Raw genomic sequence first — 16,931 nt, forward strand, 5'->3', positions numbered from 1 at the left:
GCATAGTTATTAATTACTGTGATAATTACAGTTATTATACGGATTGACACGGTCCTCTGACTGACCCGCAGGCGACTCTTCGTCACGAGGACGGGGATGAGGACGGTCTGCCTCCGACCTGCGCTCGGCGGGACAGACGGCGGTCCAGCGTCGGCCCAGGAGAGAGGCGGGGCTTGGAGAGACGCCGCAGTCGCAGGCATTCATTGGGCAAGTCAGGACACGCCTCCCCGCTTAGCCCCGCCTCCCCACACCGCTCAAAGTTCAACGGACAGGAGGTCAACGAGAGGTGAGAGACACCTGACGCATCAACACCAACACTTCAAGACATCAAAATTATGCTAATTATATAAAATGATGATAATTATACAAGATAAAAATTCTACAGTTGAATATTTTACATTTATTATCAATTAAAAAAGTTAGAATTTAGATGATTATTTGATTTTGATTGCACTTTTTATTAATCAGATAAAACAGAATTTAGAAAAAACACAGAATTCTGGAAAAAATTAAGCATACAGTAATTTTGGGAAAAAACGTAATGGGTTTCATAGGGCCCTTCATGAGTGAGTGTGAATGTGAAAAAGTGTTTCGGATCAGTGACTTATGACGTTTCTTTTCAGCGAGGATGTTCCCTAAGAAGGGAGCTGCGTAGACAGTGGTGCAGTTCACTAGGGTTTAGAAAGTCACATGATTTCAGAGTGTGGCGGGATATTCTCAATATTTTCTGATGTTTTTGCTGCAGAGCTCATGTGACTCATGAATGTCTCCCGGTGATGTAAGTCTGTGTGAGTCCATCAGACGCCCCTAACAACAGCTGTTCAGTAAACTTTGGGAAAATAAGGGTGAATTCAGGCTGATTGGGACACTTTTTCCCAGTCGTATCAATGGCACACAGTGTCCCAGTCAATATGAATTCACCCGTACCTTAAAAAATATTAATTCATATAAGAGTTACAGAAGATGTTTTATATGTATAGTAGTATTATGCTTTATACATTAAATTAGCAGCTTATTTATTATTTAGACACTGAAAATTACTTGTTTTTGAGCACTTTTGCCGTTTTTAATGGTTTCTTAAAAAATATTTGTACAAAGAAAACAGATTTTGTGCTCTTTTTAAACTTTGATTGATGAAGAATTTTTGGAGGCTAAATATCAGAGTAATATATGAGAATTTATTTATATTATATATTATAGAATTATATTATATTATACTATATTATATTATATCATATTATATTATATTATGTATTATTTTCATAAACATTATTTATTTATTTATTTATTTTTATTTTATTTAATATCAGTATTTTATTACCAGTATTATTTATTATTTACATGTATAAGGTTTTTATACTATATTGTTATTTTATATATTGTTTTTATTAATATAATTACATTATCATTATTTATTATATTGTTTTTTTTTTTTACATATTATCAGTATTAATATGTTATATTATTAGTATTATAGAGGATTTTTTGAGCCTACGCACCAGAGTAAAACCGGAGTCTATAAATAAATAAATTATATGAATAAATTATAAATGTGTATATATATATACAGTAGCATGAAAAAGTATGTGCATTTTTAGTATAACATGCATTTTTTATTATCCCTCTTATTTTATTAAAATAATTCTCATTTTCAAAGATTCTGCAAGGGGTTCACATACTTTTTCAAGCCACTGTATATATGTGTGTGTATATATATATATATATATATATATATATAATTTATTAATATTATTTATTTATTTTCATATCTCAGTGTTTGGCTCATTACTGCAGTTTGTTTGTGGTGTTATTCGGGGCGTCTGTGGTTCAGTCTCTGAACTCTGCTGTGATTATTATCACTAACAACACAAACTGATCACCTGTGTTCTTCACTGGACATGTGACTCATTCAGGTCACCTCAGATTTTTATTAATATTTTATTTGTATTTATTATTAGCAGACGCTATCAGACTCATTTCACGTGTGTGTTGCTCATGCTCAGCACTTTGAGCTGCTGTCGTAACCAGCCGAGTCACATGTTTTCTTACTGAAGCGGCCTGCGATGATGATGATGATGATGATGATGATGATGTCACACACATGCACAGATGCGTTCTCCGTCTCATCGTCTCTTTGTGCATGATTGCTCTTTCTCTCTGTCTGTCCGGCTGCAGAGAGGAGGATGAGGAGGAAACTCCCGTCACAGAGTCGGGTGATGATGATGATGATGAGGGGGAAATTAACCCTTCTAATCACAGTATCATCAGGTATTTTAGTGCAGAGAGAGAATCTTGTAATGTCCTTCACCTCTGACCTCGAGTCCTGAACCCCTTAAACTCGACCTCTGTGTCACACACACCCTTAAACACGGTCTCTGTCACACACCGCTGAATACTAACCGATGAATACTGCTGACAAGGGAAACTCGTCCTCCACCATTGAATCCTCCTTCAGGATCCTAAACGACTCTGATGCCTCAGTGCCTAATTATAAATCCTATATTTCCTGCTGATAAATGTCGTTTTAATGATTTATGTCTTTTATATATCAGGTCAAATTCAGTTTCTCTATCCTTGTGTTTTCAGACCAATTATATTATATTATATTATATTATATTATATTATATTATATTATATTATATTATATTATATTATATTATATTATATTATATTATATTATATTATATTATATTATATTGTTTTATTTATTGCATTATTTACATATAATATTATTATTATATTTTAAAATTTAATATATTATCAATATTATGTATTATTTAAATAAATATATATTATTGTTTATTATTTTATATACAATTAGTATTATCAGTATTATGTATTATTTGCATAAATACATTATAAATATAATATATATATATATAATATAATAATTATCAGTATTATATTATCAGTTAAATTAATAATTTACATATTATTATTATTTTATATATTGTCAGTAATATGTATTATTTAAATACATTTATTTACATATATTATTATTATATTTTATAAAGTAATATATTATCAATATTATGTATTATTTAAATAAATATATATATTATTGTTTATTATATTATTTTTATACAATTATTATTATCAGTATTATGTATTATTTGCATAAATACATTATATATATATAATTATCAGTATTATATTATCAGTTAAATTAATAATTTACATGTTATTATTATTTTATATATTGTCAGTAATATGTATTATTTACAAACATTTATTTACATATATTATTATTATATTCTATAAAGTAATATATTATCAATATTATGTATTATTTACAAATATATATATTACTGTTTATTAATTACTGTTTTATATATTATCAGTATTATGAATAATTTGCATAAATTACATACATTTATTTACATAGTATTATTTTTATATTTTATAATTTAATCTATCAATATTTTGTATTATTTACATAAATATATTTTATCATTATTTAATATATTATATTTTGTATATAATCAGTATTATGTATTATTTCCTTAAATATATATTATTTTTATTATTTATATTATAATTTTATATATTATCAGTATTATTATCAGTATTAATATTTTATTTTATATATACTATTTTATTATATTATCAGTATTATGAATAATTTACATACATTTATATTATAATTTCTTATATATTATCAGTATTATGTATAATTTACGTACATTTGTTTACATATATATTATTATATAATCAGTATTATTTCCCTGATTAACCAACAGGATAACAAACAACGCTTTTTAATCAGACGTTATTAACGTGTGTGTGGTGGGGTTGGATGTGTTTTAACACTGTTTCCCGGAGCGTATATTACCAGTATAAACACTAGTCACTGTATTTTACCCATGCTGCCCGTCTTCAGCGCCGCCGACAGTAAATCAGAGCAGTGTGACAAACACACACCTGAGGAAGAGGAGAGGAAGGCCACGCCCCCTCCTGACTCCGCCCAGCCGTCTCTCCTGGCCAGTCTGCTCGCACACCGCAAGTCGTCCGTCAGCGTACCGGCGTCCAATGAGATCAGCCCTCCTCTGCGAGGCTCCGCCCATCTGCCGTACCTGCCGCACTCGCCGTTCTTCCTCTTCTCCTATGATGTAGAGGAGGAGAAACCAGCAGAGAAGAACAGCAGGTAGACGGCTTCAGCCATGTGTCCCATGATGCAACGGTCTATAACTACATCACCTCCTCCTGCACCTGCTCACGCGTGTCTCTGAACCCGAGTTCTGACTGATTCACTTCTCACAGATTCACCAAACTCTTCCTCCTCTGCCTGATAGTGTCACTTCACTGCGAAAACATGATGTTTGTGTTTCCAGTGCAACATCTGAACATCCTGAAATCTCCTTACTGGAGAAGATATTGAGTCTTGTTTACTGAAAAATGCATCAAAATGAAACGAGTTTTGCTTAAAACAAGAACAAATATCTGCCAGTGGGCTCAGAAAAGTTTCCGTTTATTTTTCTGACCTCGCTTACAGATATTTGTTCTTAAGTATGTTTAGATGTTTGTGCTGGAAATCAAGAAACATCATTTTTGTTGCAGTGTTCTTCTGTTTCACTTGTGAATGTGCAGTGAAACGGGTTGTGAATGTCGTCCCAGCAAACAAAAACATGTTCTGAGAATGTTGTACAAACGTTCTCATTAAGTTATGAAAACGTTATTTCACTGAACGTCCAGTTTTTTAAATGTTTAAAATGTTTTTTGGTTATGTGAACGTTAAGGAAATATTCCATTTGATCATCTTCAAAACTTATGGGAACGTTTCTTTTGAATGTTCTCTGAACGTTCTGAAACAATTAGTAACATTTAAAGGCACACTATGTTAGATTTTTAGATTAAAATATCCAAAAACCTCTAGAACAGTTTTATATTTTGTTGACTTGTGTACTTACAAATTCCAAATTCCGTTTTTTCGGTTTTAATTTTTTTTTACTCCATTTTAATGGTTAAATTAAATTTTAGTAATCAAAAAGCATGTCTAATCAATGGAAATAATGAAACTTATCTAATTTACCAACAATTTATTAAAACTTTAACAAAAAAAAATACATTTTTTAGGACCAAATGTTAAATGTTTTATTCTTTCCTCTCAAATTTTGTTTTATTTTTACCAAATCTGTTTTCTGTTTTAACTTTTCTGGATTCCATTTTAATGGTTTAACTACATTTTAATAATCAAAAAGCATGTCTAATTGAATTCTTAAAAACAACTAAATTTATTAATTAGAAAAAAGTATTTTTATGGACTTTTTTTTTCTTTTTAAAAATTCTGTTCCGTATTTTCATTTTTCTGACAATCAAATAAACACGTACCATTTAATTTAATGTACTGACCTGCTTTTTATTCATTCATCAAAAATGTGAAAAATTCCGTGACATTCCATGTTATATACTAAATTTCGTTTTTGATGACTGGATTCTGTGATTCCATCCACGTTTTCTGCATCGCGGAAATCATAGGGCCCTACATTTTCTTGATTTACTGCGAGTACCGTGAGTCCCGTCCAGATCCTTTTCAGAATAGGTGACCTCTAGTGGCGAAAATCTACGTAGTGTGCCTTAAAAAACGTTAAACGAACGTCCAACAAAACGTTCCATCATTAATGTTTTTCAGAACATTTTTAAAGACCAGATAACTTTGAACAAACATTCTATTAAAGGTGCTCTATGTATGTATTTGACTGTACTAAAGCATAAAATACCATAATATGTTTTTAGCTATGTATTAAACATGCTGAGTTCACATACTCGTTTCTCTGAAAACCATTGCTACATCCAGTTATTTTACTTTGAAATTTGCGTGTTTTTCTGTTTTTGTTTCAAGACTGCACGTTGTCAATTTACCCAACAGTATTTCTCCACCCCGGGTTGCCAGTTGGTGGAAAACACATGCAGTGAATTGCAAACAAACAAACTGGGTCAGAGATCGCAGATTCTACCCGACCTAAAAAGCCTCAGCATCCATCTAAAAATCTCTATGAACACGGTGCATATTAAAACACGATATCAACTCATCATAAATCAATAAATCAACGAATTATCTTGCAGTGTGTAAGTCTCCTCGCCTTCCAATGTCAATTGAGCTCGCTCCTGTTGCGTGTCCTCAAACTGGCAACCCGCAAGAGCGTCGAGTCTGAGCAGGAGGGGCGGGGCAAACAATATTTTGAATTTGGACTGTAGTACCCATTTCAACCACTAGCTGTCATTCTTACATAGGGCACCTTTAATGTTACTGGAAGAACGTTTGATCAGATCTTTGACAGAACGTTCTGAGAACGTTCCCTGTTCGCTGTGGAATCATGTTGATGTTGACGCTTCAGGTGAACGGTGTCACATCAGTCGTGAAGCAGCTGAAGTTTGACGGCGATTTGCACAGCGTTTATGAGCTCAAATGACTTCTTCTGTCTGTGTCTCTCAGGTCATTTTCTGCTGTGAGTTCTCCATCTACACCAAACAAACAACAGAACGAACGGTGAGATCACACAAACACACCGTAGCTTCAATTATTGAAATATTATCTCAAGTACATATTTTGAAATGAAATAAACAAGTGCACAATGCAGAATAATAATACTTGTGTGTGTGTGTGTGTGTGTGTGTGTCAGGCCTGCTCTCGGCGGCCTCATCTCCTCCTCGTACCGGCAGCATCAGGAGTCTCTGGCCGCGGAGAGAGAGAGACGGCGTGTGGAGCGAGAGGAGCGACTGCAGAGGATCGAGAGAGAGGAGCGCAATCGACAGAGGTTCAGCTCAACACCCTCTCTCCTCACTTATACACGCAAATGACCTGTTCTTCACTGTGTGTGTGTGTGTGTGTGTGTGTGTTTGCAGTCGGGACTATGTGTCGAACATGGAGGAGGCCAGACACGCTCGAGAGGAGAGGTGAGTTTATTCACTTAATATATTTAGGGGCCAAGCACTGAAGGTCTTCTTCCACTTAAGTCTATGGCCGCCCATAGAACCGCTTGCAGGAAAGTTATGAATTTATTTGGCACACAGATAGAGGACAGTCCGAAATGTCTCTATAGCAAATTTGGAGTCTGTAGCTCAATCCCTCTAGCGCCACCAGCTGTCCAAAATTGCACTCACGTTTATGCTAATGACTTTTGAACCATAAGGCCCACACAGCAGGAGACTGCATTCAAGTCGCCAAACCCGCGTGACTGTCACATTCGTTTTGGCGCCGCCCAGAGGATCAGGTCCGCCTTCGGGCGGCGCCGTAAATTCTACTGTCAATCAGCTGATCCTGAGTGGACCCATGTCGAATCCGCGGATTCCTTGACTCAAGACGATTCAGTTGCACCCTATGGACTTCATTTTCTGTCATGAAAATTTCCGCCATTTTGGATTTTCCGAAAAACCTACTTTTTCGAACTCCTCTTAGGCCGTTGCTCCAATTTTCATGAAAATTGAATGAGATCATCTTCAGACCATGCTGGCAAAAAGTTGGAATTAAAATGGAATTCAAGTTGATTCATAAAAGTGCTCTTGAATAAAATGCAAACAAATTTTACGTAGCGTTTGCGAAAATAGATGCAAAGCTGTATCTCCGTAAAGCTCTATCGTATTCAGACCAAACTTGGTACATGTCATCACAAGCATGACCTGAGGCTACATGCTTCATTTTGGCGCAGCGCCCCCTACTTGTCCGGAGATACGAAAAATGCCTATTTTTGCTCATAACTTCTGAACGCTTTGCTCAAAAATCATAAAAGTGGTTAGATTCGGGGAGGCATGCTTAGTCCAATGATATACAATTTTCCCATATCGGCCATTTTGGGCATCGGCCATTTTGAATTTTGTAGTAAAAACTATATTTGACTTATTTTCACACCTCCTTAGATTCCTGAACCCTTGCCGAGTCCAACAATACCAAACATGCTAGGTTTCGCCTTATGTTTTGTGCAACGTTGTGATTTAGCGTATAAAGAACTTTCACGAATATCTTCGAAACCCATCAAGACGAAGCCACCGTAGCTAATGGCCAAATGTCAAAATATTGATAATAAGTGGCAAAAGAATGCAATAAAAGTAACGCATGGGTCATTTTTTATGTGCTCATAAATATAAATGTCTATAACTCCTAAAAAAATATGAAATATTTTCACCAAAGTTGACACACACATGTATGGGCTCACTCTGAGGACACATAAAAAATTGGTGGGATTGTGTCACTTGGTGACGCTATAATTAAACAAAACATGAAATTGCCAGTAACTACAATACAGTATTATACGGAGCCCGGGACATGACATGCAGGAAAAAAATTGTAGGCTAAATCGTGCACACGATTTACTAATTAGTAAATCGCGCACACGATTTAGTAAAACGATGGAACAAATTAGTAAATTGTGCGCATGTTTTAAAAAATCGAGGGAACGAAATAGTAAATCGTGCACACGATTAAATTTTTTTCTTGCATGTCATGTGCGGGGCTTCATAGTATTATGATATAAATTGTTATATTTTACGAATGCATTGGTGTATCATTACAAAACTCTGTATGTGCCAAAAGTTTCAAGATAGCGCCACCTTGTGGTCAAAATTTATAATTTTTTTTTTTTTTTAAATGCTAATAGCTTTTGATTAATTTAATCATATTTTAATGAGACTGGTCAAGATTCCTTGGGTAATAGCGTGAACATTGATTCCAATGTTGCCTCAGTTGGCCAAGCTTCCTCTCCACCATTTAGATTTTCTTTAAAAACACACTTTTTCCAACTCCTCCTAGACTGTCTGTCCGATTATCACCAAATTCAAGTCAGATCATCTTCAGACTGTGCTTTCTTTGTGCTTGGCCCCTTAATAGCTCCCTTAATAGCTGCTTGCAGCTATATTTTATATTATTTTAGTATAATATTATTGTATTTTAAAATTATATATATGTGTGTGTGTATAAGTGTGTGTGTGTGGTGACTGATGTCACATCTTGAACAGGTTTAGACTGATTTCCCTCCTCAGCCTTATTTTAACCCACTTTGCCTCAAATCCAAACACATTTTTCCTCCTCCTCTCGCTTCCAAACACTCCCCTCCTGTTTTACTGAACACACGCAGCATGAGAATGTGTCCATTAGCAGAGAAGAGAGGAGAGTCCGGAGTTTGCCGTGTTTCCTCAGTTTTTCCCTGACGGATGTGTGTCTCAGGTTTAAGACGGCGGAGCGACTGGCCGCGGAGGAGTTCGAGCGAGAGCGACTGCGTTCAGCACCTCGAGGTCTCAGCCTCACTCTGAGCCCGACGGACACCTGTCAATCATCCCGCAGCGACACGCCCTCCCCTGTGACATCACAGGATGAGCAGGACACACCTGTCACGTCGTACCCGCCCTCTGAACCAGGTAAATCCACCTGACAGACACTGACTCAATCAATGAATGTCAGTGAAATATTGCACAGATATTAAATCTTGCATGCTTCAAGCTAGATTAATTTATAATTTTAGAGAAAAAAATGTGCAGTGAATATCAATAAATACACAAATGGGTAACCGCTGACCCGTCCGTCTTGATTTAATCACTAGAAGAGAGTTTGGATTCACGTCAAGCATCAGAAGCAGGTAAATGTTTTCAGGATGTTTTCTGTCATCCAGAATCGTTGCAGCAGCTGCTGATGTGTTTCACAGTAACATGAATTTTGCACATGTGCAACACCAAATGATTTAAACATGTGCCACGCGTGACGGTTCATTCTTCTACAGTATTTCGCTGTGAAAAACAGTAACTTTGGAGTTATTCTGTGTTGCTTCGAGTTTATATCACATTTTTATTTCAAGTAACGGTGGAAGAACAAATTAATTTTTTTGTTGCACATTAACTTTATTAACTTTTTAGTGGTGAAAGACTCATATATATGTGTATATATATATATATATATATATATATTTATACACACACACAGACATGTGTAATAAGGTGGCGGGTGGTGTCTGCGAGTTCGCGTGAGAGAACAAGTTTGGAAAAAGCAAAGCAAAAACAACTGTTCTGAAGTCAGTGTGTCTTTGTTTAACTGGTTTAAAAGGAGTCAGTCATGAGCGCTGATACTGTAACCTCTCTATCACCTCACACACACACACACACACACACACACTCGCTCTGAAACAGACCGTGTGTTAATTCTCAGAGGAGGTGTGTGTGTGTGTGTGTGTGTTGACACAAACAGGTGTGTTTCCTGTTCATATCCGTGACTGAGAGGCCCTTACAGCCACACAGAAACACTATATACACCACACTTACTGATCAAAAGTGTGGAATAATTATGATTTTTTTAATGTTCTTAAAGTCTCTTCTGCTCCTAAAGCTGCATTTATTTGATCAAAAATACAGTAAAAATCTGAAATATTATTACAATGTAAATCAGCTGTTTTCTATGTGAATATATAGTAAAGTGTAATTTATTCCTGTGATCAAAGCTGAATTTTCAGCATCATTACTCCAGTCTTCAGTGTCACATGATCCTTCAGAAATCATTCTGATATGATGATTTGCTGCTTTTGAGCACTGTTTTTACTGTATTTTTGAACAAATAAATGCAGCCTTGTTGAGCAAAAGAATCTTTTAAAAAATAATTAACTGAAGCAGTAGTGTGTTATTTCAAACACAGCCGATTTAAGTCTCTATTACTTTCTCCACAGACACCAATGATCTAGAACCGGATGTGGAGGCGAATCTAGAACCGGAGGAGAAGCTTACAGAACCCAGAGAAGAACCGGAAGAGGAAGTGGAGGAGATTAGTGCCGAACAGGAAGTGAGCGGAGCCGAGGAGCAGGTTGCAGAGGAAGAGGAAGAGGAGGGGTCTGAACGGGAAGCGCCGGATGGAGAGGCGGAGGACAGTGGGATCTTGAGTGATAAAGAACGACAGAACGAAGAAGTGAACGAGAAGGATAACTGCTCTGCCTCCAGCATATCTTCAGCCAGCAGCACACTAGAAAGGGAAGATCGACTCAGTGCAGGTGCAGAGACAGGTGAGACTGTTGTACATTACGATATCTAAAAATAATGAGAATATTTTTATTCTGATTTTACGTATAACATTTTGGAAATGTGTCCTTGAAATAAAAACTGAATTGTAAGTAATAAAAATTGCTGCTCTAAACTTTAGAGTTCATAAAAAAAATAAAAAAAAAAAATATATATATATATATATATATATATATATATATATATATGTAAAAAAGGTATTATATTTAATATACTACTTAATAAACATAATGTATAATATTAAATATAATTAAAAAAAAATATTTTAATATTAATTTTTTTATCTTTTAATATTAAAATAAAATATAAAATTGCATTATTTTTAATATTATACATAATAAACTTATATATACATAATTTTATTTATATATAAAATAATATAAAATGTAAAATATTCAAATAAAAATACATTTAAAAATACTTACCTATAAAAAATTATTGCTGCAACTAAAGCTAATCTATAATTTAAAGTTAATTAAAAAAAAAATCTGAAATATTAAAATATTAAAATAAAAGTAAAATATTAAATATGATTAAATGTGTTATGTTAAATGTTAAATGTAACATTTTGAATTATATTTACTGTATACATAAATGTAAAATTTAAATATTAAATATGATTAAATGTAAAAAATTATATGTATTTATATATATATATATATATATATATATATAAATTAAATAAGAAATATATATTAAATATAAATGAAATATGAAAAATTTATATATTTAAATAAAAAGGTATTTGAAAATGTTAAACTATATAAATTATTGCTTCAACTAAAACTGAATTAAAGTCTAAAGTTCATAAAAAATATTAAATATTAAAAAAGTTAAAATAAAAAATATTAAATGTGATAAAATGCATAAATATTACAATGAATTATATTTATAATTAAATATAATATTAAAAGATATTACAAAAAAATACATTTGAAAATGCTAAATTATAACAACCAATTGACATTTTTCACCATTTCTACTGGCTAAATGTATTTAAACATGATAAAATGTGAGCACCGCACTCTTATTGGTTGCTGAAATCATGATCAAATGAACAGAAATATTGAATAAACGAGGGTCAGAGATGCACTCAGTCTCTGTGTCATAACTCACGTGTGTCTGATGTCCGTCTGTGGGTGTGTTTGCAGCAGGTCAGTGGCCTGTGAATGACCAGCGAAACAAGATCCTCGACAGCAAACTCTTCATGCTGGACATGCTCTACTCGCAGAGCAAAAAACCCTCGGAGGAAGACGAGGAAGAAGAGGACCTGGGCGAGGACAAAGAGCGAGACGGAAGGGAGAAAGAGCAGGCTGAGGATTCGTCCGTGTCGACGCAGAACACGACGGCACAGGAAGAGGACGTCTGTACGACTGAAGGAGACAAGAAAGTGGAGAACCAGAGCAACGTGCGGGCGTTCGCCGAGCGCTTTGGAGATCTGGTGAAGGGTCTCACTTCTCCACCAATAGAAACGCAGGAACCTCCTCCACAACCTCCTCCACCACCTCTGAAAAAGGAGTCGGACTGCATATGGGACCAGCTGATGGCAAGTCCGCGGGATCTGCGCATCGGTGACATCGACTTCACCGATCTCGGAGACGAGGACGATCAGGACGTCCTGGACTCTGGAAGTTTATTGAGCTCTGGAGATCTGCTGGCTCCGCCCCCTCCTCCACCCTGTCCATTTAGCCTCCCGGCCCCGCCCCCAATGTTCGCCTGCCCTCCGCCCCCTCCCGTCTTCAGCATCCGCATGCCTCCGCCCCCTCCGTGCTTCTCCAACCAGGCTCCGCCCCCTCCTCAGCAGCAGGCGGAGCAACCGCCGCTCTTCCAGAAGAAGAAGAAGACCATCAGGCTGTTCTGGAGCGAAGTCCGGCCCGCCGACTGGATCTTCCGCAACCACAAACGGAGCCAAGAGTCGCTCTGGTCCAGACTTGAACCTGTCAAACTTGACACCTCTAAACTTGAGCATCTGTTTGAGAGCAAATCCAAGGAGATGCCCGCGGCTAAGGTGAGCAGTAATAGCCCCATCACAATACATTCAATGAAACAAATGAAGTTTTGCTCAAGTTACTTTTTTGTTCCTTTTTTTTACAATTTTACTTTGTTAAACCTTATATAACCTTATATATGATTTTCTTATTATTCACAGGTGTTTGACTCTCATTTGTTGGGCTGTAATATTTCAGATGATGATATTTGTGTCTTGAACAGAAAACCGCAGCAGATGGGAAGCGCCAGGAGATTATTGTTCTGGATTCCAAGCGCAGCAACTCCATCAACATCGGCCTGACGGTTCTTCCGCCGCCGCGCACTATCAAAACCGCCATACTGAACTTTGACGAGTATGCGCTCAACAAAGAGGGCATCGAGGTGCAGAAACGTTTGTTACATCGTACATTTTACAATGTTAGAATGTTACATTCCTGAGTGAAACAGAATATTTAGAATGTTACATTTCTGAGTGAAACAGAATATTTAGAATGTTACATTTCTGAGTGAAACAGAATATTTAGAATGTTAAAATGTAAAATTTCAGTGAAGCAGATTTACAATGTTAGAATATTTAGAATATTAGAATGTTACATTTCTGAGTGAAACAGAATATTTAGAATGTTACATTTCTGAGTGAAACAGAATATTTAGAATGTTACATTTCTGAGTGAAACAGAATATTTAGAATGTTACATTTCTGAGTGAAACAGAATATTTAGAATGTTACATTTCTGAGTGAAACAGAATATATAGAATGTTACATTTCTGAGTGAAACAGAATATTTAGAATGTTACATTTCTGAGTGAAACAGAATATTTAGAATGTTAAAATGTAAAATTTCAGTGAAGCAGATTTACAATGTTAGAATATTTAGAATATTAGAATGTTACATTTCTGAGTGAAACAGAATATATAGAATGTTACATTTCTGAGTGAAACAGAATATTTAGAATGTTACATTCCTGAGTGAAACAGAATATATAGAATGTTACATTTCTGAGTGAAACAGAATATTTAGAATGTTACATTCCTGAGTGAAACAGAATATTTAGAATGTTACATTTCTGAGTGAAACAGAATATTTAGAATGTTAAAATGTAAAATTTCAGTGAAGCAGATTTACAATGTTAGAATATTTAGAATATTAGAATGTTACATTTCTGAGTGAAACAGAATATTTAGAATGTTACATTTCTGAGTGAAACAGAATATATAGAATGTTACATTTCTGAGTGAAACAGAATATTTAGAATGTTACATTCCTGAGTGAAACAGAATATATCGTCTCGGTTACAAAGGTAACCCTCGTTCCCTGAAGGAGGGAACGGAGACGTACGTCGGACAGACCGACGAATAGGAATCTCGCTAGAGAGGCCAATCTACTTCGAGTGTAACTAAACGAGCCAATGCACATTGGCATGCAATCATATGCATCAGCTGCTCGCCTCGCAGCGCGGGTATATAATGAGCAGCAGGTGCGTTGCATCTTCAGGTTTTCGCTGAGGAGCCGAACCGGATAGGCGGCAGCATCAGCGGGGTACAGCGACTGTGGCGACGGGACGTACGTCTCCGTTCCCTCCTTCAGGGAACGAGGGTTACCTTTGTAACCGAGACGTTCCCATTCAGTCGGTCACGTTCGACGTACGTCGGACAGACCGACGAATAGGAATCCCTACCAAAGCGCCACAGGAGCTGCCCCTTCCAGCGCTCTGTTGCAAGCCACCTGAACCCCCTTGCCTGAGGATGGTGGGACAGGGCTAACACAGAGAGAGTCGATCACTGCTGTTCCCCAAAACCCATTCAGTGAGACTATTGGATAACGCTGGGAAAGCGTACCCTTCGCTGGGAAAGGAACGCTGCGGAAGCCACATCCTTCCCCGAAGGAGTTATGTGGAGAAGTACATATGGACTAACCCTGTAGGGCTGTGCTACATATGGAAGAGCTGGGGTGACTCCAACCCGATGAAGGGTAGGTTCTCCCAGAGGGAAAGACACGGGCTTCGTTTAGGAGCAACCGTGGAACCAACCATATGGGATCCCCGTAGGGTCACACATATGGAACCCAGCCTAAACCCGGTTCTCAAGGATACAACGGAGTATAGGCCTGGCGCCAGACGCTCCGCCACGTCGGCTGCCGAAGGGATATCGGAGGACTCGACAGGGTCTGCCTTGTAGGGACTCTCTGGAGAAAAGAAGCGCATGTAGCGCAGCAAGCCGACACTAAGCCGGGGCCTCTCCGTGCCTCTGACCTGTGGCGAGAACATGGGAGGAGACCGGCTCGACACGAAGGCTATAGTATCTAGCGAACGTGTTAGGTGTCGCCCAGCCCGCAGCTCTACAAATGTCTGTCAGCGAGGCGCCACGAGCCAGCGCCCAGGAGGATGCGACACCTCTCGTGGAGTGAGCATACAACCTGAGCGGGCAGGGCACACCCTGAGCTTGGTAAGCCAGGGCGATGGCATCCACTATCCAGTGGGCCATCCTCTGCTTGGAGACAGCCTTTCCCTTCTGCTGGCCTCCATAACAGACAAGAGCTGGTCTGAGGTCCTGAGGCTTTAGGTTCTGTCTATGTACAGTCGCAAAGCGCGGACTGGACAGAGTAAAGCCAGGGCTGGGTCTGCCTCCTCCGAGGGCAGCGCTTGCAGGCTCACCACCTGGTCCCTGAAGGGACTGGTAGGAACCTTGGGCACATAGCCAGGCCGGGGTCTTAGTACCACGTGGCTATCACCCGGCCCGAACTCCAGGCACGATTCGTCGACCGAAAATGACTGCAGGTCCCCTACCCTCTTGATGGAGGCCAATGCCACCAGCAGCAAAGTCTTCATAGACAGAATCTTTAAGTCTACTGACAGCAAAGGCTCAAAGGGAGCAATCTGAAGTGCTCTCAGCACCAGAGTGAGGTCCCAAGAGGGTATGGAGAGGGGACGAGAAGGATTTAACCGTCTCGCCCCCTAAGGAACCTGATGACCAGGTCGTGCTGACCAACAGATTTGCCATCTAAGTGGTCGTGGTAAGCGGATATAGCAGCAGTATGGACTTTTGAGGGTGGAGGGGGACAGCCTACGCTCCAACCCTACTGCAAGAAGGAAAGCACGACTCTGATCGAGCATCTTCGGGGGTCTTCCCGGCGAGAAGAGCACCACTCGACGAACAGGTTCCACTTTGGAGGCGTAAGCACGTCTCGTAGACCGTGCACGTGCCGAAGTGATGGTGTTAAGTACCTCAGGGGGTAAGTCACCTAGAACCTCCGCATCCCGTCCAAGGGACCAGACATGGAGTTTCCAGAGGTCTGGACGCGGGTGCCAAAGAGTGCCCCGTCTCTGAGAAAGAAGGTCTTTCCTCAGAGGGATGGGCCAGGGAGGGGCTGTCGCGAGGAGTGAGAGTTCTGGGAACCAGGTCCGGTTGGGCCAGTAAGGCGCAACTAACAAGACCTGCTCCTCGTCCTCCCTGAATTTGCACAGGGTCTGTGCAAGTAGGCTCACTGGGGGAAACGCATATTTGCGCAGGCCCCGGGGCCAGCTGTGAGCCAGTGCATCCGTCCCGAGTGTCCCCTCGGTCAGAGAGTAAAACAACTGGCAGTGGGAGGTTTCTGGTGAGGCAAACAGGTCTACCTGAGCCTTTCCGAATTCTCTCCAGATCAGCTGAACCACCTGGGGGTGGAGTCGCCACTCTCCTGGCAGCGCAGCTCGTGATAGCTCGTCGGCCACACGGTTGAGCACACCGGAGACATGAATGGCGCGAAGCGACCTCAGATGCTTCCGACTCCACAGGAGGAGATGGCGGGCGAGTTGTGACATGCGACGGGAGCGTAGACCACCTTGACGGTTGATGTACGCAACGGTCGCAGTGTTGTCCATACGGACCAGTACATGCTTGCCCTGAAGCAGGCCTTTGAGGCGGCTCAGAGCAAGGCGTACTGCCAGCAACTCGAGGCAATTGATGTGCCAATGCA

At 38.5% G+C, this 16,931-nt stretch overlaps 1 protein-coding gene across 8 annotated transcripts in view; it reads left to right on the forward strand.

Annotated features, from left to right (window-relative positions):
- fhod3a (formin homology 2 domain containing 3a) overlaps window positions 1–16,931 on the forward strand; it is a 65,979-nt gene that overhangs the window by 31,403 nt on the left and 17,645 nt on the right. For 3 of the 8 annotated variants that reach the window (XM_067411321.1, XM_067411327.1, XM_067411328.1), the window contains 11 exons: window positions 72–286; window positions 746–778; window positions 2,176–2,268; window positions 3,881–4,144; window positions 6,434–6,487; window positions 6,621–6,755; window positions 6,844–6,894; window positions 9,158–9,348; window positions 10,641–10,970; window positions 12,138–12,994; window positions 13,198–13,356. In XM_067411321.1, the coding sequence (XP_067267422.1) occupies window positions 72–286; window positions 746–778; window positions 2,176–2,268; window positions 3,881–4,144; window positions 6,434–6,487; window positions 6,621–6,755; window positions 6,844–6,894; window positions 9,158–9,348; window positions 10,641–10,970; window positions 12,138–12,994; window positions 13,198–13,356 (2,382 nt within the window). The remainder of the gene's footprint in view (window positions 1–71; window positions 287–745; window positions 779–2,175; window positions 2,269–3,880; window positions 4,145–6,433; window positions 6,488–6,620; window positions 6,756–6,843; window positions 6,895–9,157; window positions 9,349–10,640; window positions 10,971–12,137; window positions 12,995–13,197; window positions 13,357–16,931) is intronic. The other 5 variants (XM_067411323.1, XM_067411325.1, XM_067411324.1 and 2 more) reach the window with 5 other exon arrangements.

The sequence above is a fragment of the Chanodichthys erythropterus genome, chromosome 15, assembly GCF_024489055.1.
Source record: "Chanodichthys erythropterus isolate Z2021 chromosome 15, ASM2448905v1, whole genome shotgun sequence".
Lineage (NCBI taxonomy): Eukaryota > Metazoa > Chordata > Actinopteri > Cypriniformes > Xenocyprididae > Chanodichthys > Chanodichthys erythropterus.